The sequence below is a fragment of the Sparus aurata genome, chromosome 9 (assembly GCF_900880675.1).
Source record: "Sparus aurata chromosome 9, fSpaAur1.1, whole genome shotgun sequence".
Lineage (NCBI taxonomy): Eukaryota > Metazoa > Chordata > Actinopteri > Spariformes > Sparidae > Sparus > Sparus aurata.
Genome location: NC_044195.1, coordinates 35,038,997 through 35,066,278, shown reverse-complemented (window position 1 = coordinate 35,066,278; position 27,282 = coordinate 35,038,997). Strand labels below are relative to the sequence as shown.

General features: G+C 44.9%; 1 protein-coding gene across 1 annotated transcript; it reads left to right on the top strand.

Moving 5' to 3' along the window:
• The first annotated feature begins 851 nt into the window (after positions 1 to 851).
• Positions 852 to 3,166, top strand: c1ql2 (complement component 1, q subcomponent-like 2). The gene is made up of 2 exons (XM_030428237.1): positions 852 to 1,743; positions 2,322 to 3,166. Exons 1-2 carry the CDS (start codon positions 1,162 to 1,164, stop codon positions 2,499 to 2,501), a joined length of 762 nt encoding a protein of 253 aa, XP_030284097.1. The 5' UTR covers positions 852 to 1,161; the 3' UTR covers positions 2,502 to 3,166.
• Positions 3,167 to 27,282: the final 24,116 nt, after the last annotated feature.

Genomic DNA, 27,282 nt, shown 5'->3' with positions numbered 1-27,282 from the left:
GGCTAACAGAGGTTACCATCGCCCTGGTTCTCTCCACAAAAAGCCAATTTTTAAATCAAATTTTGGATTATTGCAGCAGATAATCTCTGTGGCAAACACAGTTTATGACACTCGATGTTAACGTTAACATTTTGTGCCTAAACCCAACGAGCGTCAGCACTGCGCTGTCACAGCGGTGCAACACGTCTGTGGTTTGGAGAGTCGTACACCAACATTTGTGTCCACTGGTTTGGATTCTGTTCAGATTTTAGATTTCATTTCTTTATTTATCAAATTATTTATCTATTTATTCTGAGTTTTCCTACATTGTTTTTTTCTCTGAGATGAGTTGAGTTTCTCTGCAGTGAAGGATTATGTTCTCTGTCTCACAGATGTTTGAATGTCAGTCCAAGGTTTTGTTTAATACGAGTATTATTTCAGCAGACTGTGTGAAAAATAAATATCTAAACACATAAATGTTGTGCAAGACAAGATTCTCCAGAACCAGAACTTTAGTCAACACATGAAATATTAGAGATATAGAAGAAGAGCAGTAAAGTTCAGTTGGAATGTGTCTTTGTCTCCACGTGTTCCTGCAGATTGTACATGTGAACATCTGATAATTATTCAGCTCCTCAAAGACTAAAGTGGCTTTAAGCAGATTTTCCCATAAAGGCGGAGATAGGAGAGGAAGCTGAGAGTGTCAGTAATGCTCCCTGATCCTCTCTGGAGGCTGGAGGATTTATAATTCATACATAAAGATAACATGATTATTGTTGCGCTCTTAATCCAAATTGCAACAGGCTTTGCCCTGAACTCGTTACGTCAGCGGCTCGGGTTGGTTGCAGACGAACAAAAAGCGCTGGAAGCTTCTTCCCGCTCGGAGATCTGCCGCGTCCACTGCTGCCACAACCGATCTGCGCTCTGTCAGCTGCGTGAAGCCGAGTGACAGTGGCACCGCACTGAGCGCTGCGGGCTCTCCTCTCTCTCCTCTCTCTCCTCCACTCCTCTCCTCTCTGTCCGGGCTTCACTCTCTCCGTGTCGCTCCTCTCTCCTCCTGTCGTGACTTCTGTCGCTCTCTCCACCTTCACCATTACGTCCCAAAGCAAAACGGACTTTTTAGCGCTTGCCTCTCGGACTCTGCAGAGGAAGAGAATCGTCGCCGCGGTGATTGGCATCGTCATGGTTCTGGCTCTCATCATCGCGATCCCCCTGCTGGTCCAAACTTCCAAGACCGACGCGCACTACGAGATGATGGGCACCTGCCGGATGATCTGTGACCCGTACAACCCCAAACCGAGCGCCACGGCTCTGGAGGTCATGCAGGACCTGAGCGCCATCCCCTCGCCGAGCTTTGTGCAAGGGACTAAAGGCGAGCCGGGTCGGCCGGGGAAACCCGGGCCGAGGGGGCCGCCAGGCGAACCGGGACCACCTGGTCCGAGAGGACCGCCAGGAGACAGAGGGGATGCTGGGAGGGTCGGGTATCCCGGTGTCGTGGGCACTGCGCGAACTGAGACCGGAGCGGAGCTGGGCTCTGCTATCGGCGGGGCAAAGATCGCGTTTTACGTGGGTCTGAAAAACCCGCACGAGGGATACGAAGTGTTGAGGTTCGACGATGTCGTCACGAACCTCGGGAACCACTACGACCCGACCACCGGCAAGTTCACGTGCCAAGTGTCCGGGATTTACTACTTCACCTACCATGTGCTGATGCGCGGAGGAGACGGGACCAGCATGTGGGCCGACCTCTGCAAGAACGGACAGGTAAACTCTCCTCCACCTGCTCTGTGCACGTGCTGATTAAACACGCTCATTAAGGTTATTTCTTCGTGCGTAAATCAGATCTCTGATGCGTAAAAGTGAAATTACGCACCAAAGTCATCCACAATCCGTGACTGTGAGGAAGATGTTGGTTCTTTATTTTGTTCAGATTGGTCAGTAAATATCTGACAAGCTGAATGCTCGCGACATAAACGTCACAGGTTGTTCAGTTTGAGTTATTTCAGGTTTCTGTTTCGTCGCTCCGGCTGTAAATTACGCACGACTCTGCCTGCAGGCGGGAGGAGATAAAGGCTCGTTTCAGCCAGTTAAAGGATTCAAAAATGATCAAAGTTTAACCCTGATAAGAAGTAAATTAATTAGAAGTAATAATAATAATAACAATTATCAGTTAAAACACGAAATTATGACTTATGGAATGTAAGAGTTTGGACTTTTTAATCTCATTTCCATCTCATGATTCTGACTCACCATGGGAACATTTTTTCCTTTAGCTGGTTGAAATGTGCTCCACAGTGATGCTGCTGCCCGGTCCAACCTCTCTCCTCTCTCTTCATCCTCAGGTCCGAGCCAGCGCCATCGCGCAGGACGCAGACCAGAACTACGACTACGCCAGCAACAGCGTCGTCCTGCATCTGGACTCCGGGGACGAGATATATGTCAAACTGGACGGCGGGAAAGCGCACGGCGGGAACAACAACAAGTACAGCACGTTTTCCGGTTTCCTTTTGTACCCGGACTAAACACGGATAACCTCACGACCTCATCAACACGACCAGAGGAAGACGTCATCATCGTCATCACCATCATCATCATCACGAGTCTCATGCTCAGTCTCAAAGCTTCACTTCTCCTGATAGAACATGGATTATTTATTTTTGGGGGAGAGAGATAAATCCACTTGTTTCAGTAGTTTTACATGTTTTACAAAACGCACATTTCTCTGCGCCCTGGTGCGTTCACGGACCCTCCTGCACGGTTTGGAGACAATTGAAAACATTCTGACAACACATGAAATATTCCTTCAGAGTCATTTCCTCCTGATGAACCGCCTTCACGATGGATCGAGTCGATATTTGCAGATGTAGTTTCTCGTTGTGCGTTCTGTTCTGTCGCGGGGTGGCTGACACGGAAACTGAACTCGTGGCCTTGGAGATCACCCTGTACACAGACGACTCTGCTGTGATGCTATTTTATGCTTGAAAGTGTCTCACAAAGATATATATGATATATATATAAAGTCTATACATATGTATGCACTCCTGTACAAATGTATTCAAAGAGAAGTGAGTGAACCCGTATAAGCTGTCGGCTAGCTGTCCATCCAGTGTGCAAAAATGTTTCTATATGTCTTCGTATTGCCGTATCAACGTTGGTCAGTAATTTCAATAAATGATTATGTTTTCTACGTCGTGTCGAGGACGAATGATTCCTGATCGGACAGCTGATCCGTCACAGCAGCTTCACTCCGTCTGATCAGCTGGTTTCAAGGTTTCAGATCCACATTGTGTTTGACAAACAGAGATTTTCATTTGGTTCTACTCTCTGCTGACTTTACATTTCAGAGACGTCGACTCCAGCAGAGAGCAATCACTGTTCTGATGGACTGAACCTCGACTTGGACTTGGAACTTGAATCACAGCGACTCAAATGACTCGTCTGTGTTCAGTTTAATGTTTTCAGTTTAGTCTTTAGTCGTGTTTCTGTTTAAAAGTGATGAAGACAGAATATTTTCCTGATTATGAAGAAAATAAGAAACAAATGAGCTTTTATGAAGTCATTAGTTTTTTGCTTTGTTATGTTTATTTCACTAATCACTAATTATTAGTTAATTATTATCCTGTTTGAACAGGAGGGATAAAATGGCGGATGATGCCTTTATTAGGCCTCGTCTGGTCTCCTTACAGAGACGGAGCCGGAGGTCAGACTGCAGCATGTCGAGTCACACGTCTCTTAGTCACTTATTAGTTTTCATATTCAGCTTTTAGGTAAATAACATCAATAAACTAAAAACATTAATGATCCAGGATTAAACCAGAGGATCCAAACCTTCAGTCTCTCACAGTCTGCGAGTTGCAGCGTACAATCATTTCCACAGATTCCTTCAATCTGTCGCATCGTTAATCGTTTAGTCAAAAATATTGTGAAAAATGTTCAAATTGAGTCCAAAACCCAAAGATTCTTCGTTTAGTTCACACATGAAAAAGAAAAGCAGCTGATCGTCACATTGTAGGAGCTGGAAGTCGACGCTGGCTGATGTTTTTGCATGAAAAATATCTGAAATGATTCATCGATTATAAAGGTCATAGATAGAAGATTAATCGACTAATCGTTGCAGCTGTATTCTGTCGGTTCCTCCTCAGAAGCTGCATCTCTCTGGTTCCTCTGTGGGATCATTGAACTGTATTCTGGATTATTACTGAAAATAATCTGAAGGTTCTGATCCGTCCAGGTTCTGTTCATGAAGATAATCTCCACAGATGAACGTAAATTAAACATGTAGCAGTAAGAAGCTAATGCTAGGCTACAAACAGACGACATCACGGTCACATGACTGAAGCGTCACCACCACTAAGAGTCTCGCTGCACAGTTACTATCCAGGTTTTCTATAAACTGATCAATGTACAAGTTGTAAAGTCAGAGTTAGAACAGTGTGTAACTAAAGTGGCCTGTAAAGACGGACTAGTGAGTAGATGAGTCTCCGTGTTCGCTGTGAGGACGTTTAATGTCCCCGACAACCTCTGTAGTCTCATTCAGACACTCGTTAGCAACCGCTAACTGTTTTTAACACATGAAGAGCTTCAGGATCAAACTGTGGGACAAAATATGGATATGAATCGAGCTCAACCAGCAGCAGGACGGTCCAGTTTGTATCTCCTGCAGGAGATATAAACTGGACCACATTATTGACTTCAGACATTTAAAACCAGTTTAAAGAACTCTGAGACGACGGAGCTGGAAGAGCAACAACGCTGACTGATCCTCAGGTTTCAACCCTCGACTATCTCACCGTGTTTAAAGAAGATGGACGAGTCTCTGCAGTGAGATGCTGCTCTGACAGCGATGCAGAGAGTCAGACATCAGTCACACGCTGACAGTACTCGAGTACTTTTACTTCAGAGGGAGTTTGAGAGTATTCTTACATAATTGTTCTCTTACTCTACTGAAGAATGTGAAGTCTTCTTTCATCAACAGAGACGTAAAGAAGGAGAGAAACAAACAAGAGTGTGTGTGTGTGTGTGTGTTTATGTGTGGTGTGTGTGTGTGTGTGTGTGTGTGGTGTGTGTGTGTGTGTGTGTGTGTGTGTGTGTGTGTGTGTGTGGTGTGTGTGTGTTTATGTGTGTGTGTGTGTGTGGTGTGTGTGTGGTGTGTGTGTGTGTGTGTGTGATGGATGGCCCTGCACACAGCTCTGCATGCAGATCTTGTGTTGGACAGTGATCCATTCCCTCTCTGATAGATGTTGATGACGTCGTGTCTCAGCTCTTTATGAGCGTCACATTAATTAAGTCAGCAGCTCAGCACGTCACGCTCGTTCAGGACGACCGTCCTCGTTCAGAGGCGCCGTGTCGCGCTCGCTTAAGATCCTGAAGTCGTGCGGCGTCACATCCTGTAGGTAAACATGCCGGCTGCACCTGGAGCTCCATGTTTGAACAAACCTGCAGCTTTAATCCTATTAAACATTTAATATGAGCGTCATCACAAACACAGGGTCACCTTCACTTCTGTCGAGGTTTTTACTCTAGATAAGATGATTTAAAAGAGTCTCATAATGTCTTTCAGCGTTTAAAGGAACAGTTCGCCCAAAAAAGGTCAAATCCAGTCATCATGTCCTCGCTCCACGCTGATGGAAGTAGCTGCAGATCAGATGTCTCCGTGCTGTGATCTCAGTCTGCAGAGGAGAACACATCACGACCTGATCTGAGGCGATGTGACAGCGCGACATCATGACTGACAGATAAACCTCTCGTGGGACTGAGCTGAGCGCGATCTCGATGCCATCCTGGAGACACGATGTCCATTTTCACATACAGTCAATTATTCTTGGACAGAAGTGTTGTTACTGATTGTCGAGGTTCTCTGATGGATGCACGGACTCTTTATTGGTGAGAATCATGAGCTGCCATGACGATGAATCCTTACAGAAACTCTCTTAAGAAGGAGGAGAAGTGAATTCTGTTGATAAGTGAATTCAGAAGTGAATTCTGTTGATAAGTTTTATCGTTCATATAATAAATTCTGTGTTTCAGTCAGAAACGTTCCGGCTTCAGGACTCCTTGTTGGAGGATTCTGTTTCAGCACCATGGACAGAGGAGACTCCTGCTGCTTTCAAGGACTCCTCAGAAGCTCAGACTTCTCAGCATCAGTGCTCTTGTGTGTCAAAGAATTTAGTCAGAACTTAAAATTGATCCTGTGTTTAAAGTGTTTCTGTAAATAAAGCTCAGCACAAACCAACTCATCCGTCATGAATGCGTTCTAATCAGAGAGGAAGTCTTCTATAACACATCTGAATCTCCCGCCAAACTTTTGGCAGTTGTGATGCATTGTGGGTAATGTAGGCAACATGTTTTGAGGAGGATTAATCTGTTCTCTCTGGTTCTGTTGCATCGTTTGGATCATTCAGTGCCACAGTGTTAAAGCAGTGCAAGAACTACATCTGCAAATACGTTTCACCTCACTGCCCTTAAAGGACAAAATATTCCAGAGCCGTCCTTCCCACTCCTGTCAAAAGGAGGCGCCACATTTCACCCAGCTCACAGAAATGAAGTTACATAACTGAGGTCGACGGGCTGCAGTCACGTTCTCCTGCAGGCGACCTGCAGATCTGAAGCTTTTAGCTGGAATCACAATAATCCAACAACCTAGTTTCAACAGCCCAAGGAAACATTCCTGAGGTCAAAGGTCAGATTCTGTCTCTGAATAAATCTTAATCTTATAACAACTGGTTCAAAATATGAGAACAGACAGAGGACACAGTGTGTCTGTCAGAGAACCAGCTACAATCTTAGATATTCTCCTCGTCCAGTACGAAGAGGAAGATCGAGTTTTCTTGTACTGACGCTGCAGAGAAACGCTGTGAATCAGGAAGTCACCGGATCATTCAGAGAAAGAGAACGTAAGTTATTGAACTCCACACGGACGCGTTCAGACAGATCGACCTGTCGGTGTCAGGAGACAGTGACTGTGGCTGAAGTAACAGCAGTAGTGTTGATTATAGTGGCTGCATAGTGGTAGAATGACAACTACAACCACAAAGACACAAAATGAACACAATGAAACACCAGATGACAACGAGACAAAAGAGCGACAAAAGACAAGAAATAACTGGGATGGAAGATGACTTGTGTGTCTTTGTAGCCTGTAATGTGTCTCCTTGACAACAACCTCAAAGAGACAAAGTGTCTACTAAAAGAGTCGAAACAACACAAAGAGATGAAAAGCAGACACAATAAAATGGTCACAAAGACACAAACAGCTACAAAGAAACTCAAAACAACCACAAAGAGACGTTGAGCAGCTACAATAAGTCACAACAAGTTGTATCTTCTGTTTTCTCTCTTATCTGCTCGTCTCACTGATTGGATGAACGTCGTCGTCCTGATGATCTAAAGTCACACTGAGATTTCTGTTTACTAACATTAAACAGAAATACCATCAATGAATCACAAACCTGCTCTGTTCTTTCTAAAACCTTTGCACTGGACTGAATGTCTAGAGAAGCAGACCAGGAGGAACAAATGAGAGCAGATTTAATATGATGAATGTCGGCGCTGTAAAAGGTTTTCCAGCCTGAGAGTGAAACACCTTTAAAACAGCCGACAGTTCACAGAACATACACTGAATCAAAGCTGAGCGCTGTGAGAGACGCTCGGGCAGAAATCTCAATCTCCGCCGGCAGCTGTCAGACTTCATCAGACGGGCTCGTTTACTGTCAGACCCTCTCCGGCCCACAATCCTCTCTGCTAAATGAAAGGCAACAGGTTTTTACGGCGCTGCGATGGGACGCCACAGCGGCGGGATAAAACACTCTGTTTGTTGCTTTCCTGACTCTCTCATTTAGCAGCTTCAGAGGCCGCGGGCGGGCAGGTGCTGGCTTTATGTGTGTGATTGACACCTGAGCCAGAGGTCTGACACAGATGCTACTTTCCCTCTGCAGCGGCACTAATAAAACAACAAGACGCTCTCTGTCACTTCCACAAACAAACAGGAGGGCCGGACGGCGCTGCTGGCGAGCGTCGAGCATCGCACGCTAACTTTTTCTGACAAGAGGCAACGGTTTAAAATAGGTTTGTCTCTCAGAGAGCAAACACAGGGACTCTGAGGCGAACAGAAGCACTTAGGGGAAACATTTCACTACAAGAAGTCCGACACGCTGCGAGGGGAGGGCGCGCTCCGCTGCAGGAGATCACAGTTTTGTCTCTCTGAATCAAAGAGCGGCGGCGGGAAAAGGAGGCCAAGCTAATCAGCAGCAGCACACAGACCTGGCCGCTACGCTCAGCGTCACCGACATGACTAAACAATGAGTTAGTGTCCAGGACTGACCTCCTGCCCCTCTGCAGACACACATATGTCTCCTCCCATCAGCCGGCTTCAGGAGGGGGAGGCAGGGGGAGGCAGGGGGAGGCAGGGGGAGGAGAAGCTGCAGCCATCTGCAGCCTGACGAGCTGCTGGGATGTGAAACCATCAGCACGAGCCTGCAGGGAGGCTAATGGAGGTAATGGATGAGACACAGAGGCTTTTATCCAGGATTTATACACTTTCCCCTCCGCGGCTCCGAGGCTCCAACACACCGCAAAACCACAAAACTCCCTGACAAGAATCCATTTCATTTGTCTCAGTGCCAACCACGTCCAGTCTGCTGAGCCACGGACCAGAGGCCCAGTGTGCAAAACGGAGAACACTTGTAGATCATCAGCTGTGTTGCACCGTCCACTTTGAGTAAACCTCCTCTGCTGGAGAGTGACACCCGTCTCTGAAATGGCTCTGATGTAAACACACAAGTAAACACACCTCTCTGATAACACATGTCTTATTTATTAGAAATAAAATACAACCAAATACAAGTACAAACCAGTTATACAAATACAACCCGGCTTCTTGCCAGCAGCGTCCCTCCAGGTTCCAACCCACACCATCAGAAGATCAATACATCAGCCCGGACCTCCGATCACTCGTTGGGCAGTCGAAGAAGCTCCTAACAGCAGGTCAGAGGTCAGCAGCTGCTCTAAGAACTCTGTGTCGCTCTTTAGTGACATTCCAGTTCCTGACAGATGAAAGTGTGAGCGTGTCAGCGATCGCAGTCTGTTGCCATCATGTCACTTTCAATGATGGAAAATTGTGTTTTGGACTAAATGTGTTACTGAAATTGATCCACTGGACATCTGTGAATAAAACACGATGTCTTTTATTGCTCATCATCTTTTTATCTGTTGTTAGTTACTTTAATGAGACGTCTTCTAATTGTCCTTTAGTGTTTTTGTGCTGTTATTTTGCAAAATGTTTTTATTCTATCAATCTTTCTTCCCTTTCTCTGATTTTTCCCGTTTCATCACTTGTATTTCTTTAACTTGTAACGACTCATATCGTCTCTTTGTGTTTTAACTTTTTCTGTTCTGCCTTCTTGTTTTCACTCACCTGCAGACGAGACGAGTGTAAACTGTTTTTAAAAGGTGAGATGTGAATAAACCTTGACATTTTCTCTGTGAACGTGTTTGTTGAACATTTAAACACCAACATTTCAACTGGTCCGGTTCCTGTTGCTCCATCCACATCCCAGCAGGTGAACCGGTAAACTAGCCTCCAGGTGAGTCAGGTCGTCTGTCACCTCGTCTGAACTCATCCCGTTTCATTTGTGCATCATCTTAAAAACAGAATCAGCTGCTGTCAAACAGCTGATAAATAATGGAAAGAGTGAGAATGGCCTCAGGGGAATTAGGACGAGTGTAAAGCCTCAACAGATCAGGTTTAAATGTGAGAAACATCTGAGGTGTGATTGAAAGTGCAGGTGTGTGTGTGTGTGTGTGTGTGTGTGTGTGTGTGTGTGTGACATGCAGGGATTTATGGAGGATTTGTGTATTTCTGTCTGTTGGATTAATGTGACGACAGCTCGCTCGACTCCAACAGCTTCATGTGTCACATCAGCCTGTTTCCCTCTTTACATCGAGCATGCTGGTGTGTGTGTGTGTGTGTGTGTGTGTGTGTGTGTGTGTGTGTGTGTGTGTGTGTGTGTGGGTCAGTGCTCCGGCTCTATCAGGGGACACCACGTGGAGACGTCTGCAGCGTCGTGTCATGGTGGAGTTTCTCTGTGCTCATCTGCAGGATCATTAAAATGCATGAGTGCTGATTATCATGTGGAACGGCGTCTGAATGAAATGCCATCGCTCGTTACTTCAGGTGACGACGCCATGTTTTCATCCTTCACGTGTGGAAGCCAGACGCCGACGACTCGGGCCGGTGTGAGTCTGTGTCTCTGGCAGAAGGAGTGGATGCGTCCTGTGAGAGACGTGACCGCCGTCGGTCTGTTGTTGTTCTGCAGATAAAGGCACTTTGTCCCCTCAGCGGCGCAGCTGAGCCCACGCCGCCGTCTGCAGGCCTCAGGACGGTTTATATTTAAACAGCTCGGATGATGATCATGTGCACCAACTGACACCAGAGTCACGCTCGCTGCTACCCTTCACTCACCACAAAACAACTTTCAGCTTATTTTATTTATTTCCTGTCAGAAGTGGTTGTTACAGATTCATGTGGTGATGTTTGGACCCGCACCTGTCGCTGCGTTTCCATCCAAATGTCAGGCCGAAGTGAGGCGAACTTTCTAAATGTCGCAAAAACATTTTTAAATGCAAATTGGCTTCGTTTCCATCAACTGGTTTAAAATGCAGAAACTAAACTGTGGCTGTGATAAACAGAGCAGAAGAAGAAGAAACTAAACCGGTTGCATCCTTTGTGCTACATCTATTTCATGAGTAGATATTTTTTGTATTTTCAATCAGTTAACCACAACTCGTACAGTTTCATCACAATGTTCACACAACTTAAGATAGTCAAACAATCAAGTCATTATTATTTTATTGTAATAAGATGTTTAAAGCTGCAGTAATCAATATTCTTTTTAACGTATGAAATGACTAAATGAAGACTGTGCTGGCGCCGCTGCTCATGAGTTATCAGCTGAGTCAGCAGCTCTCCTCGTCTTCACGGAGCTTTACAGCGATTACAGCTCGTTAGTTATCGACTTACTGTCAACGCTCTAGTGTCGTTTTCAGAGGAACAGCAGTCGGACAGTCAGAGACTCGCTGGTGAACAACTCGAGGCGATCAGCAGCTGAAGAGATGAATATTTACATCAGGAGGTGGTGGAGACCAAAAACTGAGCTAAAAGAGAGAAAACCAGACAAACACGACTCCACGTGGAGGATCACGTTGTCTCTAACAGCTGGATGTGGAACTAAGCAGCCGTGTATAAACATAAAAATGGATCATTGTTCTCTCAGTGGCCAACAACATCAGTTATTGCAGTAAAAAAACAGAAAACTGATCAAAATCAATAAATGTTGATGAGCTAAAAGGCGAGCGTGTCGTTCTGCAGCTCCACCAGCAGCTGAAATGTCACAGTGGATCTGTGTTTGTGTGAAAGTTCACAGGCTGTGTGTGATTTATTTCATGTGTGTGATGTGATCGTATTTGACCTTTTCATCAGAAACACTGATGCTGGTTTACAGAAGTGGGAGGGACTCCTCTATGAACACCAGCGTCCTCTAAAAATAACACCATGATGTTCCTCCGTCTCTGATGCTGCTCACATTTGACCGATTGAACTCGGAGCTGCATGCTAACACATCCTGAGCTGGAGGTCGGCGTGCTGATGATCCCCTCGCCCGCATTCTTAAACGAGAGCGCCATCAATTAGCGTCCTGATGAGCGCGGGGACGAACTTGAGACTGACACTGTCACCCGGTTCACCAGGTTCACCAGGTTCACCAGGTTCACGTCGTTCTGCTGCAGGTTTGAAAACTCTGTCAGTCGTCTGTGTCACCGACAGTTTAACTGCTGCTGTCGCTCAGAAACCAGAGGGAGGAACGTCACGCTCAGTCTGAGCTAAATGCTAACAGCAGCATGCTAACATACTGATGTGTGGAAAATATCTCTGCCAAGTTCACCATCTTAGTTTAGAATGCAGATTATATATTACATACATGCTAATCAGAGCTAAATACAGTACAGCTGATCTGGGAACAAGAATCTGATCTGATGATGCACAAGAAGAGAAGTCAGGAGGATTCATCCTGGACGTTAATGCGTTAGAAGAAACGACAGAGGAATCACCTGCATCTGTTTTAAGGGTGTAGAAAAACTCTGGTTAAAAGATTTAATGTGTCATATATTTAATTCTATTTTTCACAGAAATAATGATGTATTTCTTGTTTTAATATCACATCAGAATCACAGTCACAGGAAACAGCTCGTGTCTGATTCTTCTTGGATTGTTTAAAGGTAGAAGATAAATCTGCAGTCACACTGAAGAGAAGTTTGATCCACGTTTCGACCACAACGACTGAGAAACACCTCAACTCAGGATCCACTCACAAAGCATCTCGGCCCTTAAAGAGCTATAAAGGTGAAAACCTGTCAGGAGCAGTGAGGACGACTTCGAAGAGCATCACACGTTTTCTTCAGAAAATATAATAAATAGATAATAATAAATAATATAAATAAATATTGTCTAAATATTCTCTAAATGCTGAATGACATTGAGATAAAAACACCACAGTCTAGATGATGCAGGGAGAATCATACACTCACATCTGTGACACAACACATCAATATAACAATATAAGTGATCAACTTATAAAACATGCAGCAGGAATTCCTGATAAACGTTCAGCTGAGATCCCGACCTCGTCTTCTATCAGAGCTCGTTGTTCCTGTGAGGCTGCAGAGCCGAAGTGTACGCTGGCTTCTTTAACATCAACATGGATGACAGAGTGTGATGTTTAGTGTCGAGCGAGCAGACGGTGAGCATTTCTTTAGTCTTAGATGGAGGTTGATGCAGTTACAGCAGGAGAAGTTAAGTGATGGACGCTCCAGTAAATGATTCAAAAGGAGAGAAAAACAGCTTTTCCACCTCGACCTCCGCCTCCTCCTCGACCTCCTCCTCAGAACATATTGAGACGGGCCCTCTGCACAAAATAAACACTCGGCGATCCCACTGTCAATATTTCCTCAGTCTGTCGTTTCACATGAAGCTCACAGTCGTGTCTCTGTCTCAACAAACAGGACTTAAGCCTCTCAGCATGTTTGTCTCATTACGGCCTCGTTAGACGACTCAGCTGATCACAGCAACAATCAGCGTTCCTCCTGCAGTCCGTCCTGGTGCTTAATCTTCGTCCTCCGTCATCCCTCACGCCCGAGCTGCTTCCACATTCTCCGTTTGACTCCAGGGTCTCACGTGGAGGTCAAAGGTCAGCTGACCTGTAGTGTCTCCTCCCTCTCATGCATGATAATGAGCGCCTCTCAGAACGCATCACCCTCTTTATCTCTCTGTCGCTCGGCTCTCTTACCGTCACGCTGCAGAGAAATTACAACTAAATGTTCCCGATAATTCAGCGCAAACTAGCGATGGACCGGTTAAAGAATATAAGAGTTGCATAATAAAAGTCAGACTGGTGCAGATCGTATTCAAGTTTAGACGTCGTCACAGGATAAAGAACGGAGGGCCCTGCTGGAAAAACCAGCATAGACCAGCACCAAAACACAACATATGCTGGTCTTGCTGGTTTTCCCATGAGGGGAAGCAGAGGATCTGAAGGAGGATAACAGTCAGTAACCAAAGAACCAAACAGCCGACAAACAAACTTGTACAAAGTTCTGTCGACTCACTGATGAAGCGTCAGTCAGACACAGTTAGTCTCCTCTGAGTCCCAGAGGTCCAGTGGACCCGTCCGAGTATCATGTTCAGTTCCAAACACACTATTTAAAACAAACATGATTAATCTGCCACATGGAGTTACTAAGATGGCTGCCGACCTCCGACCTATTGACTGACAGCTCATTTGATCAGTTAGGAGCTGCTATGCAACAACCAATGAGTGACGTCACAGACAGGAGACAGAGTTCTGTTAATATATCATCTTACTGGGTTTAAAGCTCGTTTAAGTCGTTTCAGTGTCTTTCTATAAGTAGTTTTTTCCACCTCAGCTCTTTTTTTTGAGTATTGCATATTGTCTTTTTTTAGAATTCAGGTGAGAAAAATGAATAATTCCAATAGATTAATGACCATATAGATCAATTTTATATACATTTCCAGGTTTAAAACATTAAATAAAGTTAAATCTTCACCTTCTCTGTGTTGGAACTGCAGCCTGGTCGTAGTAATCTGTTCGTCCTGCTGAACCGAACTGTCCTCTCCACACATCCCATAACGTCCCCTTAAGAGGTGAGCTGTTGCTATGGCGACAAAATGCATATATACCGTCTTCACCCGGTAATGGTTTGGTAATGTGATGATAGGAAATAGGCTCCACTCTGCAGAGTAAAACCAATAAAGACTGACCGTTTGTCCTGCCAGAGGACGTTCTGCCAGCAGGAGCTCCGAGCCAACATCTGGAAATGTAAGAATAATAAGGGAAATTGTAATCTGATTACTTTATTATCTGGTTCTGGTTCAGGAAACACAGCACAGTTATCTCCTGTTTGGTTTTTACAGCAGAGACATTTGATTTGTTTGCAAAAACCAGGAATCAGAAAATCAATCATGCTGGAGCTTATTTTGCTATTTAGGTATTTTGATGATGTCTGATGTTACATCCAGAGCAAAACACAGACAACAAAAGGCAGGAGACAAACAGGAATACTCACAGCAAAGTACTGACCCGGTTATCACCAGGACGCAGGAAGACAGAACCAAGAAATACACGACACACAATCAGACGGACCGAGTGAGAAGATGAACAGATGAAACACTGGACGGAGACGTGAGAGGACAGAGAAACACGACACGAGGATAAACTACAGAACAAAACAGGAAACATCAAAACAGGAAACATCAAAACCAGCTCACAGCTTTACTGCCAATAAAGGAAATAAGAGAGAGAATAACGAGCTGCTCCAGAAATGTTTTGTGGACTAAACTTCGCTGAAGTGTTTCTTTAAGGGTGAAGAAGCATTTTCTGAACTGTCTTTAAGAAACCTGAAGCTTGTTCCATGTAAACCAGAGCGATCGCTGACGTCTGCAGCAGGAAGTTCAACCTTTGGAAGTATAGTGACATAATAATGCAGATGAACATGTTAAATGATGCTTATTTTCAATGCAAACTACTAAAAAAAGATGAAATTTGAAGAAATAAAACCACTTTTCAACACGTCCATCTGTAGGAACTGATTAGCAGACAGAGCGACCGCAGGACGTCTGGACGATGTGAGCAGCTTTTGTCCTGCTGACATTTATCTCTATTCAGCGTCAGCTCATGTAACTTGTATCAACTTTTGTGTCTGAGTCCGCTCGGTGTTCATATCTGCCTCTGAGCTTCTCTCAGCTCGTCTGTGCTGATCTCAGAGGAGACGTCCTGCAGCTGTCTGTCTGTCTGTCTGTCTGTCTGTGTTCAGTCACGTTCCTGCTGTAAGACTCGTTTCAGAGCTGCAGTTGTTAGAGAAGCAGCTCGTTAAAGGAGCTGAGCTGTGTGAGGACTGTAAACACTCGGTACATTTGGTTTATGAACTCTGTTCTGCAGCCGCCGTCTGATGGATCTGTCCTGACTAATGCGCCTTAACAGCTCCTGTTGTCTGACAGTGTTTCTGTGACACCAGGCTACATGCTCGTACACACTCAGTGTTTGCTGACGCAGCGTTGACCAACATTGCGTGTCATAACACCGCCGTGCAGTCGGACTGTTGTGACCGGGTGTCGCCTCTGAGCGGCCCTGCAGGGAGAGATCGGCCCTGACGACCACAGAGGCTCTCCGACCTTTCAGCTGAGTGTGTGCAGCGTCACGGCCAGACTGATGCAGGCGAAGATACGACCTGGTCAGCTCTCAGGCTGGAGGAAGCTGCAGCAGAGGAGGAGACGAGGAAACAAACCAAGAAGACAGTTTGGATATTTCTTACAGCTGTGAGTTCGAGATAATGTGAGTTTAAAATGTTCCGGCCTGAAGGAGAGCTTCTTGAAGCTGCTGCCGTCTGAATGCTGAATGAATTACTGATATCACTTTCTTTTTCTTTGAAGGAACACTGCGTAGTTTTAAAGGAGACATTCAAACACAGAATTTGAACATTTACAACATTTATGAGTCAATAACGCAAACCTCTTCCGTCAGTGATAAACCAGCTGTTCTCAGAGGAAGATAAGCTCCCAGAACACTGTCTGAAGCTAGAGAGGTGGCAGGGTCCGCCACATGTAAACAAAGTAACACTGTGACCTGTGCTGGGTGACGTTACCTGTTGAAGAACCTGTGATTATGTTAATGATCTTTTATCCATTTTATTTTATTTGTGTGACAAAAGAAAAGGCGGCAATTTTCTCCAGTGACGGATGAAATCTTTTGAAAACTAAACAACGGATTACTTGTTATTTAGTTTATGGGATTATAGGAACAATGTTGATTCACATTAAAGGCCAAAGCCAGATGTTCTTCTGGTATTGATTAGCGACTCAGTGGTATCAGAGGAGGTGACTCACTGTGTCCTCGGCCTCTACAAACACTGAGGTTTCACTCTGATGCTCCTGCAGCTCTCAGACTGTACGGCTGCAGAGTAAATAAGAATCCTGATTTAGCCGCCTATAAAGGAGACATTTCCACCGTGAGCTCCGGCTACAATAGCTCCTCCTTTATCCTCTTCACCTCCCGATGGATGCCACATATGTAGGCAGAGGGAGACATTGCGGCTGAGTTATGTCCCCGTTTCCTGCTTCCTTCAGGTTGATTTAAACCTCCGGTCCTGTGAATCAGCCGTAATGCACGGCCACTGTTTCTCAGATGTGTCACATCTCTATTCATGGCAGCGATCTGTAATGAGACCGAGCAGAACCTGGGAATCTATCACGCGGTATGGCTGCCCCGAGGGGAGGAGGTTGGAGTGGACGGAGGACAGCGAGCCGGTCCTATCAGGAGTTCACCATCCGTCTCCAGGAGTGGGTGGCTCCCGGCGAGCCGCTGCCACACGCTGGTGCCGGCTAATCACTATGCTAAACGGCCGCTATCAGGTGCTGTCACCGCCTGACACAGAACTTTAATGTCAGCGCAGACAAACCTCCTCCATCCACTCAACATTTAGACAGACCGTCCGGTTCTGCAGGACGGAGCTGATGGATTCCGACACAGACGAGTGAAACAGTCACAGAACGTTATTTTCTCCTGAGAGTGACACAAAAAGATCTGTGTGCTGTAGCTGGATCAGTCCGGTGTGTCTGAGAGGTTCCGAGAGGTTCTGAGAGGTCCGGCAGCGTTTCAGGATGTCCGCTGACTAACATTCATACTGGGAAAGAACTCAATGTGTTATTTTATTTCTTTACATCTCCATTGTTGTTGGAGACATTTAGTCCTCTGTGTGGTCCCTTTTATTATCACTCTGTGTTTTTGTCTTTGTGTGAATAAATAAAACAGGATTTGTCCAGTTACAGTGAACAAAACTGTAAAAACACCAACACAGTGATTATCATCTATAATAAGCCCCGCCCCTCCCTGCTTCCATCATGGCACCTTATCTGATCAAACCTTTGTCTGGTATTGAAGAGAGACAGATAAAGTATTGATCCTGCAGTGTCATGAATCTCACACATGATGTTTGTCAGTTTCACTAGCAAGGACCACACCGTCAACGAGATGTGTTTAAGGATTTATTAGTGACAAAGGAAAACGAAGTGTCGAAGATCTTGGTTCTTTTGAGTTCTTCGAGTGCATTGTGGGGATTATTGTAGAGAATCTGCCGCCGCTCCCGGGCAGCGACGGACCCCCTCATGGACCTACGAAGGAGAGGAGAGAAAGAAAGAACAGGCAGAGAGAAATGGGGTGGGGGGGAGGGGCGCAGAATACGAGAGCGAAGCAGAGGAGAGGGTCAGGTGGTTATTTATAGAAATGCGGAAGTTGGCGCTGTTGAGGTGTGGTCCTGCTCCTGAAACTTCGCCAATTAAGCTTCAATTAGTGTTAAAGCTCAGTGAACTTCATCGTCTCATCAACATGTCACCAGAACCAACATGAAGCCAACCGGGCTCAGAAAAGGTTCTGAACAAGATGAACATCACATTATCATCCATTACGCCTGGAAGGACGTTGGCAGTGACGGTTATGTTGTTTGAAACAGACGCAGCTTTTTCATACACAAAGGAGCAGAAAAAAAGCTTCCTACTTCCTGTGACTGTTAGTCCACTTCACCTTCTGTGCAGCTTTTCACCATCACAGAGATCAAGAAACGTCCAACATTTCTCTGCCACACGAGCATCCTGTGAGTTGGACCACCACTCTAATCTGAAATCAGATGGATTGTCAGTTTTCACTTGTCAGGTAAAATATCTCAACATCTACTGGATGAATTCTCTGAAGATATTGTTCAGACGTCCATGTTTGACCCCTCAGTGATTGTTGGTGATCCTCTGACGTCTTCTAACATGTTCAGACAACTGTTGGATTAACTGCTATATAAGTCCTGTAGTGGCAAATATAAACTGGGTCATGATCATGCATATAAATTTTATTTGAGAAATACACCATCTAACAGTGAATATGAGCCTGATGTAAGACCAAGGTCAGATACTCCCTTTATAATAACAGGGCTGGAGTGAGGAAGCAACAGGTGACGCCGCGGCCCACCCAAGGCCAAGATAGAGGCCTGGGTGAGACACTTTGCAGCCATTAGGGAAGATATTAAATAATATTAAGATGATAGTCTCGCGTGATCATGACGAGGGGGGTGGTCCAAGAAGGGGCGTTGGTGACACTGACCCCAGGTATAAAAGGGGGTGATCCGGGGAGATTTCTCAGTTGTTCGGGGGTACCTAATGGATTTATAACTTCTCTTGGAATAAACACCTTTTTGACTGAAGACCTGCTGCCTCGCCTCTGATTTGGACTTAGGCTCTGGAGTAAATTTTGGGACTTAGTCTCTGGAGTGATTTTTGGACTTAGGTTCTGAGAAGTTTCACCTCTTCTCTGAACTTAGGTTCTGAGTGGATTTCTCCTCTGAGTTGGATCTAAAATCTGGGCTGTTTTTCCTTTAATTTGGATTTTAACCTTCAAGTGGATTTACTGGGCCTGATTGTGGAATAATTTGACGGATAAGGATGGTAGTCTCCCGGTACAGTCCCTACAGGACTGATCAGACCCCTCCGCTTCGCATCGGGGTCTGATCAGTCCTGTATTTTCCCGATAATGACCGCCGTTCTATACATTATCCCACTTATTACACGGCTACTTGCCAACACTAAAGAAAACATGACACAGTGTGTCTTTTTACAATTTATTTGTTACCGTTCATATTGTTTTTCAGCAGAGAAATATAGTTCGCCAAACCGACGCCGTTTCTCTTCTCCCTCTTCACTGCTTTCCTCTCTTTTTCTTTTCTTGACCGGTGACGACAACTCAGCCTTTTGATTTCAAGAGTTGAAATCACCGTATTTTCCAAGAATGTTAAAGTTAATGTGAAACTCATCCATACTAGTGGCTAGGAGTAGTTTCTGAAGTAGACTACAGATCAGCTGACGTCGCTTAGCGACCGAAGACGCTGCGGTGAAAAGTGACCGGACTACTTGTGGAGCAAAGATTTTAGAGCGCGGAGTGATACGAAACACATGAATCAGAGGCAAAAAGGCCACTTTCCTTGACAACAGTCAAATATGCTTAGCAGCGGTCAGTTATACGAAAATAATTGACCGCCGAACGTTGGGAAGGTTCATCAAGTGAATGGAGCATTAAGAAGAACCGTGTAATAAAAAGATACTCTGCATTCAACCTGTGAATCACATCATGAAGCCACATTTTTAATTTGTCCTTTACCTGATAAATCAAACACATTCTCTAACTCACAGTCTATATTTGAAACAAACACCTTCGTCCAGTGTAACTTTCACATTTACAATGAAGTCTTCTAACGTCCGACAACCAAACAGGAAGTTTGAGTGTTTAGACTTAAATGTCTGAGTCAAGTACACTTGGAGGCTCATCGGCCCACAGAGGGGAAACACTTATGGATAATGACACCTCTTGTTCCTCCCCTCCTCCCTCTCCCTCCCCCCTCGGCTCAGCACCACCCGAGTGCTGTTTGGTTGCCCTTTAACACCGTCATTGACATGCATTGTATACAAATGAGAGCGTGCCCCTCCCGCAGGGCCGCTCTCAAAGGTTAGCAGCTGCACACCGCATGGCAGATGAGGGCTTCTAATGAGCAACACACACCATGTGATTAGTGGGCTGAGTTTGGTCTGAGAGCAGAGACGGCAGCAGGCACAGGTCAGACAGTTTGGGATAAAATTGGACACTTGTTAGAGTTCTTCTAATTGGCCGGAAAATATGAGTGCTGACTCGGCGATGTGTTAATGGATACCAGTCCTGGAAATGAATGTAAAATGATTCCAAACGTCTCAGAGCTGCTGTTTGGAGCTCAGACCTGAGTTAGTTAGTGCGTCTGTCATTTATCTATAAGAGTTCAAACACAGTGAAGGAATTATTTAATGTACAAATCTACTGTGGGCTGGAAAACACAATGAGTCTACGTCAGATAGTCTCACATGGTCCAAGTTCAGATTTAACAATAATCTCACTGCAAATAAACATTTAACATTTTTTTTTTAACATTCAGCAGCTGGCAAAAAATCCCCCTGCCTGAAAATAACAGCAGCATTAAACTCATATGAACATATATAATATATAATATATATAATACATGTAAATATATAAAATGCTCAAAAACAAGTTCTGAGGTGCAAACACGGGAGAGAATTACATGAAATTACATAAACGATCTTTAAACCCAATCAAATTATATATTCACAGATTTTAAACCTCACTGGCTACATGATGTGTCAATCACTCTGAAGCTGGCGTGTAAGTGGCTCAGGAGAGAGGGGCGGGAACAAGGAGCGGGTCTCCTGTATATGACATCACTTGTTAGCTGTTGCAGGCCACAGGGCGGGCATAGAGTTGGTCAAATGAGCTGTCAATCAATAGGTCAGATGATAAGTCCTCCTCTCCTCCTCCTGATGATATAAAGTCCTCCTCTCCTCCTCCTGATGATATAAAGTCCTCCTCTCCTCCTCCTGATGATATAAAGTCCTCCTCTCCTCCTCCTGATGATATAAGTCCTCCTCTCCTCCTCCTGATGATATAAAGTCCTCCTCTCCTCCTCCTGATGATATAAAGTCCTCCTCTCCTCCTCCTGATGATATAAAGTCCTCCTCTCCTCCTCCTTATGATATAAAGTCCTCCTCTCCTCCTCCTGATGATATAAAGTCATCCTCTCCTCCTCCTGAGGATATAAAGTCCTCCTCTCCTCCTCCTTATGATATAAAGTCCTCCTCTCCTCCTCCTGATGATATAAAGTCCTCCTCTCCTCCTCCTGATGATATAAAGTCCTCCTCTCCTCCTCCTGATGATATAAAGTCCTCCTCTCCTCCTGATGATATAAAGTCCTCCTCTCCTCCTCCTGATGATATAAAGTCCTCCTCTCCTCCTCCTGATGATATAAAGTCCTCCTCTCCTCCTGATGATGATATAAAGTCCTCCTCTCCTCCTCCTGATGATATAAAGTCCTCCTCTCCTCCTCCTGATGATATAAAGTCCTCCTCCTCCTCCTCCTTATGATATAAAGTCCTCCTCTCCTCCTCCTGATGATATAAAGTCATCCTCTCCTCCTCCTGATGATATAAAGTCCTCCTCTCCTCCTCCTGATGATATAAAGTCCTCCTCTCCTCCTGATGATATAAAGTCCTCCTCTCCTCCTGATGATATAAAGTCCTCCTCACCTCCTCCTGATGATATAAAGTCCTCCTCTCCTCCTCCTGATGATATAAAGTCCTCCTCTCCTCCTCCTGATGATATAAAGTCCTCCTCTCCTCCTGATGATATAAAGTCCTCCTCTCCTCCTCCTGATGATATAAAGTCCTCCTCTCCTCCTCCTGATGATATAAAGTCCTCCTCTCCTCCTGATGATATAAAGTCCTCCTCTCCTCCTGATGATATAAAGTCCTCCTCTCCTCCTCCTGATGATATAAAGTCCTCCTCTCCTCCTGATGATATAAAGTCCTCCTCTCCTCCTCCTGATGATATAAAGTCCTCCTCTCCTCCTGAGGATATAAAGTCCTCCTCTCCTCCTCCTGAGGATATAAAGTCCTCCTCTCCTCCTCCTGATGATATAAAGTCCTCCTCTCCTCCTGATGATATAAAGTCCTCCTCTCCTCCTCCTGATGATATAAAGTCCTCCTCTCCTCCTCCTGATGATATAAAGTCCTCCTCTCCTCCTCCTGATGATATAAAGTCCTCCTCTCCTCCTCCTGATGATATAAAGTCCTCCTCTCCTCCTCCTGATGATATAAAGTCCTCCTCTCCTCCTGATGATATAAAGTCCTCCTCTCCTCCTGATGATGATATAAAGTCCTCCTCTCCTCCTCCTGATGATATAAAGTCAGGTGAAGTGTTGTAGTCCACAGAACAGTTCTTCTAAACACCTAAATTGAGACTTAATTTAAAACTGAGAAATAACCAAAGATGTCAGATGTCTCAGACTGTCATAAGAATCCTGATTTAGCCGTCTATAGGAGACATTTCCACCGTGAGCTTCTCCTTTACTCTCCTAACCTCCTGATGGATGTCACACATTGTCAAAAAAGGTTGAAAAATGTTATTTACACCTTTGATCAAGATGAAATCTTCACTGTATAGCTTCTGAGCTGAAAGCAACCGCATGCCGAAAGTGTTAATTACATCTTTCCAAATCAATTTCTATGTAATCTGAACATGAACGTAATTTACATGAAACTTTTTTACGTATCCATGTCTCCAGAAATGTTTAAATACCAACAGTTGATTCTGCTGATTGAGTCCAACAGACTCAGTTAGACCTGATACACTCGGTACATGATGATGATGATGATGATGATATCATTAATATCTGACAATAAGACAGCCAACACCTTAGAGGTTGTTTGAGGGCAAAGAGGAAGAAGAGTATGAAGAGGAGAGTCTCTGGACACACACACACACACACACACTCCTACAGTACATATTTAATATAACACAGCACCCTCTGTGTCAACATTACATAACAGTCAATTAACACCATTACTTTTCCCTCTAAATGAAGTCTCTGTGGGTGACAGAGCTGCCAGCAGTGACCATCCTATGTCACATAAATTAACGAGAGCAGGCTTTCATTACGGCTGCTTTTAAGACATCCAGTGTTTTTATCTGCCGCCACACAGCGCCGACGCCTCACGGTCAAAATCAATTAGTGTAATGAAGCTTCACGTTATTATTGTGAGGAAATCTAAAAGAAAAACACGCGCTAAAGTGCCCTCTTGGGAGCCAAAACACGCGCTCAAATGCCCTCTTGGGAGCCAAAACACGCGCTCAAGTGCCCTCTTGGGAGCCAAAACACGTGCTAAAGTGCCCTCTTGGGAGCCAAAACACGCGCTAAAGTGCCCTCTTGGTTGGCAAAACTCACTCAACTGTCCCCTTGGATGGTTAAAACATGATAAACTGCCCTCTTAGAGAGCAAAAACATGTGCTAAAGTGCCCTCTTGGGAGCAAAAACATGCGCTAAAGTGCCCTCTCGGTTGGCAAAACTCACTCCCTAGGCTGGTTAAAACATGATAAACTGCCCTCTTGGGAGCAAAAACACGCGCTAAAGTGCCCTCTTGGGAGCCAAAATGCGAGCTAAAATGCCCTTCTTTTCGCCCCTGCCCTTCAAAAAGTCTGTGCGCGCCACTGTATGACCGTTAAAACTGGAGAGAAACGCTGGTATGATGTGGATATGAACTGTGTGTGTGATGCAGTTAATGAGGCGAGTCTGTAGGTGACTCAGCATTGTGCAGGACAGGTGAACTTTTTTGGACAAATTGAATTCGTCATCACATATCATGCTGGTGTTCGAGTGAGATACATGAAGAAAGACAGCGTTGACTACGATCAGAGAGTGAAAACATGTTGACTACAGGTAGGATGACTGGCCTGATGTCAGTTTGAAGACAATCAACTTTTACTTCACGATGAAATGGTGAAGCAGAAAACCGTCTGTTACCAGTTTGAATCTGTCTCCTAACGACAACCTCCTATAAACTAACTCGTCTCCTGAGTCAAACACTCTGCTGCTGATGTGACTTGAATCTAAGTGTGAGCGTGTCGTTAGGATTCAGACACAGTTTGCATTTTTAAAACACTTGTGTGAATAAATTAAGTGGAGAGGAACTGTCAACACTGTCCTTGTTGGAGCGTACCCGCAGACCGGAACACCTCATCACAGCATCAACACAAGTGTTTGTGACAATCATCAGGAAAGATGGTGACGTGATTTTCCTTTACTTCTGTTGAAAGAGAAAGAGAGGGAGGGAGGGAAAGTGTGCATTCTCTTCATCTCTGTGATGTTAACCTGTAGTGGTTCGATGCTGATCTGATGTCTGCACGTCGTTTTCAGCTCTATTAAAAAACAGCTGGGACTCTGAATCTGTAGAAGTCGCACCGCTGCAGCCTCGTCTTCAGATTCGACCACGTACACATCAACCTTTGTTGTGCTGCCATAATCGCACCGTCAACAGGAACTCAAGCTTTCGATAACTTTTCATCACAATTTAATGATTGTGTTATAATGACTCAGCCATGAGAATTAAGGCTTTTTTAAATGTTTCCTTCCTTGCTTCTGTCTGGATTACCTTTGGAATCAACCTTTTCCAAGAACACCTGACACAGTTGTTCCTACATTGTGTTGAACGGAGCCACCAGTCATCTTCTCTCTTTTTTCTTCAGTAACACCTGTCAGTACCTGAAGCAGTCATACAGAACAGGTGTCATCGTCTTCCTCCTGAGGGGAGAAATCCCATCAGTGTCTCCTCTTTTACAGAGGAGGTGACCAGCAAAGGAGGACGTCTACCCTTGATACTCCACCAGTCGCTCCTTTGGCATGCACGGCATGGTGGGTACTGTCAGCGTTTGATGGGTCTTGGCTAAGCCTGTCGCCGTGCGCAGGCCTGACCCTGTCTTCCAGTGGCGGGCCCTCAGCTGGAGATGGAGGATGATAGATGATTTGTCATTGGGCCGATGCTGCGGCGCGGCAGGACCATCCAGCTGGCCTCACTCCCACGGACACCGCTTTGTCACAGACGCACCGCTCAGCCGTTAGCTGTTTGACAGCCTTTTGTCCTGAAAGGTGGGAAAAATGCTCTTCTTCTCCTGTCCGCTCTGAAGCCAGTGAGTGATATTCAAGAGAAGAAGGAAAAAATTAAAGGACATCTGCAGCTTTCAGCCTGAGGAGAACCTCGTGGAGAGCTGGTTTAATTACAGAGACTACTCAACAGTGAAAAGAAACAAAATATGCAGAACACAGTCCGACGGGCATGAAACGAGCTGAAAACAGCTCCTCCAGAACGAGGGAACAACAAGGGGAAGGAAGCTGCGGGGTAATAAAGGATCACGCCAAACTGAGTGATGATGAGGCCGCTTCAGGCAACAGCCAGGGACAAAATAATTATGATAGTGAATAAACAAAGCCAAGTGCTGTCACCGACGGTTACTCACAGCTGCAGCAGTGATCCTTCAACTGTCTCTCACTGATTCAGTCGGAGAAGGAAACCAGAAAGAAGTAAAAACAAATGTGTGAAGAAAGTCTGTGGAGGAAGCCATTTTGTGTCTAACTGTACATGTTTAACTGTCCAACAAGAAAAGAAAGTTATGTCTCGTTTAACATTTACAGTATAACCCAGATCCAACTGTACTCGCCACTGATGGTGAAGCGAGGCAGCAAGGCCCTCAGGGAGCAACAACCTCCTGTAATCAGACGCTTAATGGGGCAAATTAAATGTGCTGTTCATGGTGCAGCTCAGGTTCACAGAGTACAGATCAGCACAGGAGCTGCATCTGAGCTGAGACTTTAAGAAATGTCCCAAAGAAGAAGGTAGTTCCGAAACTCAGCCTCTGAGAGCGACGGAGGTCAGTGTGAAGACAGCTACAGAGGTGATTTACACTACAGAGGTGATTTACACCACAGAGGTGATTTACAGAGGGTCTGACCAGGACTATGACTCCAGGGACGAGAAGACACTGCAGGAGAGGACAGAGAGAGAGAGATTGAATCGGACATCATCAGCATGTAGAGACAGAATATCATCACATGTTACTGCAAACTCAGGATTTATTTGGACCGAACCAGAGGTGTCAAACCAGAACTGTTCCGATGACTCTGATTCAGGTTGTGTCCAGTTTGAGTTTGACGATAAGTTAACGAGCAGATTAAACTTTATGCTTTGGTTCAGTCAGAGGCGGAAACTTGAACTCAGACGGTGGATGGTTTTATTTTTCTGTTTAGAAGGAAATTAAGTGTCAGAATATTTCCTTTCTTGATATCTACTAAGTTCATTTTGTCGACTTATTAGCCTCAGTAGTGAACTGGCTGCTTTTACATTTCCAGCTGAAACTACAGACTGTCAGACTGTCACCTTTGGCTGGTTAGCATGCTAACTTCAGCAGACATCTCTGCAACACAGAACAGAGACATCTCATCGACAGAACATCCACACTGTCCTTTCTTCACAGTCTGTCTTTTAGATCATTTTTTTTTAGCCGTATCTGTTTGATAACGCAAACATCCCCTGCAAAAGTGATTTCAAAGTGAATGAGTGATTGCTTCCTTTGACCTTGTAAGAGCCTCGTTGGTTGTAATAAGTCTGCCACAGCTCTACCTAATTTACATATTGTGATCTGATCACAACGTGGACAAACTCAAGATAATAAGGACGCTAGCAAAAGCCTTTAAATCAGATGTCATAATCTAGGTAGTTATTCCTGATATGATAACAAGATAAACAAAGAGAGATTCAGATATTTACATCCCTCAAACTGAAGTCAGACAGAGACGAATAATAAGACTTATTATTACCATATATTGATGTTTTCTGATTGGTGATTCTGTTCCAGGTGCTGACATTTGGCCCGTGTCGTAAACCTGTTGAATTGTGTGTTTCAACATTTAAAACTTTGCCAGTTCATGAGGGACAAAACATTAAGACAATAGCAGAAGTCAGCTCTCCGTCCATCATTCCTCGACATAATTCAACACAGCACAGATTGGAGAGAGAGGCAGCGACACAGAGAAAGTCTCCGTGGTGACTCAGAGGACCTGGTAATGTGCAGTAATGGCTCATGAATATCTTCCTAAACGTCTCGGCTGCTCAGAGAGTCTGCTGCAGTACTGAGGTGGTTCACACAGGTGAGGAGGACAGCGAGGGCACCCTCATTACCCATTACCTAGTCTGTCACCCGCTCCTCCTCCTCCTCCAAACCCCCTCCTCGCTCCTATCATTTATTTATCCACGTCAGCCCTCAATTACAGGCAGTG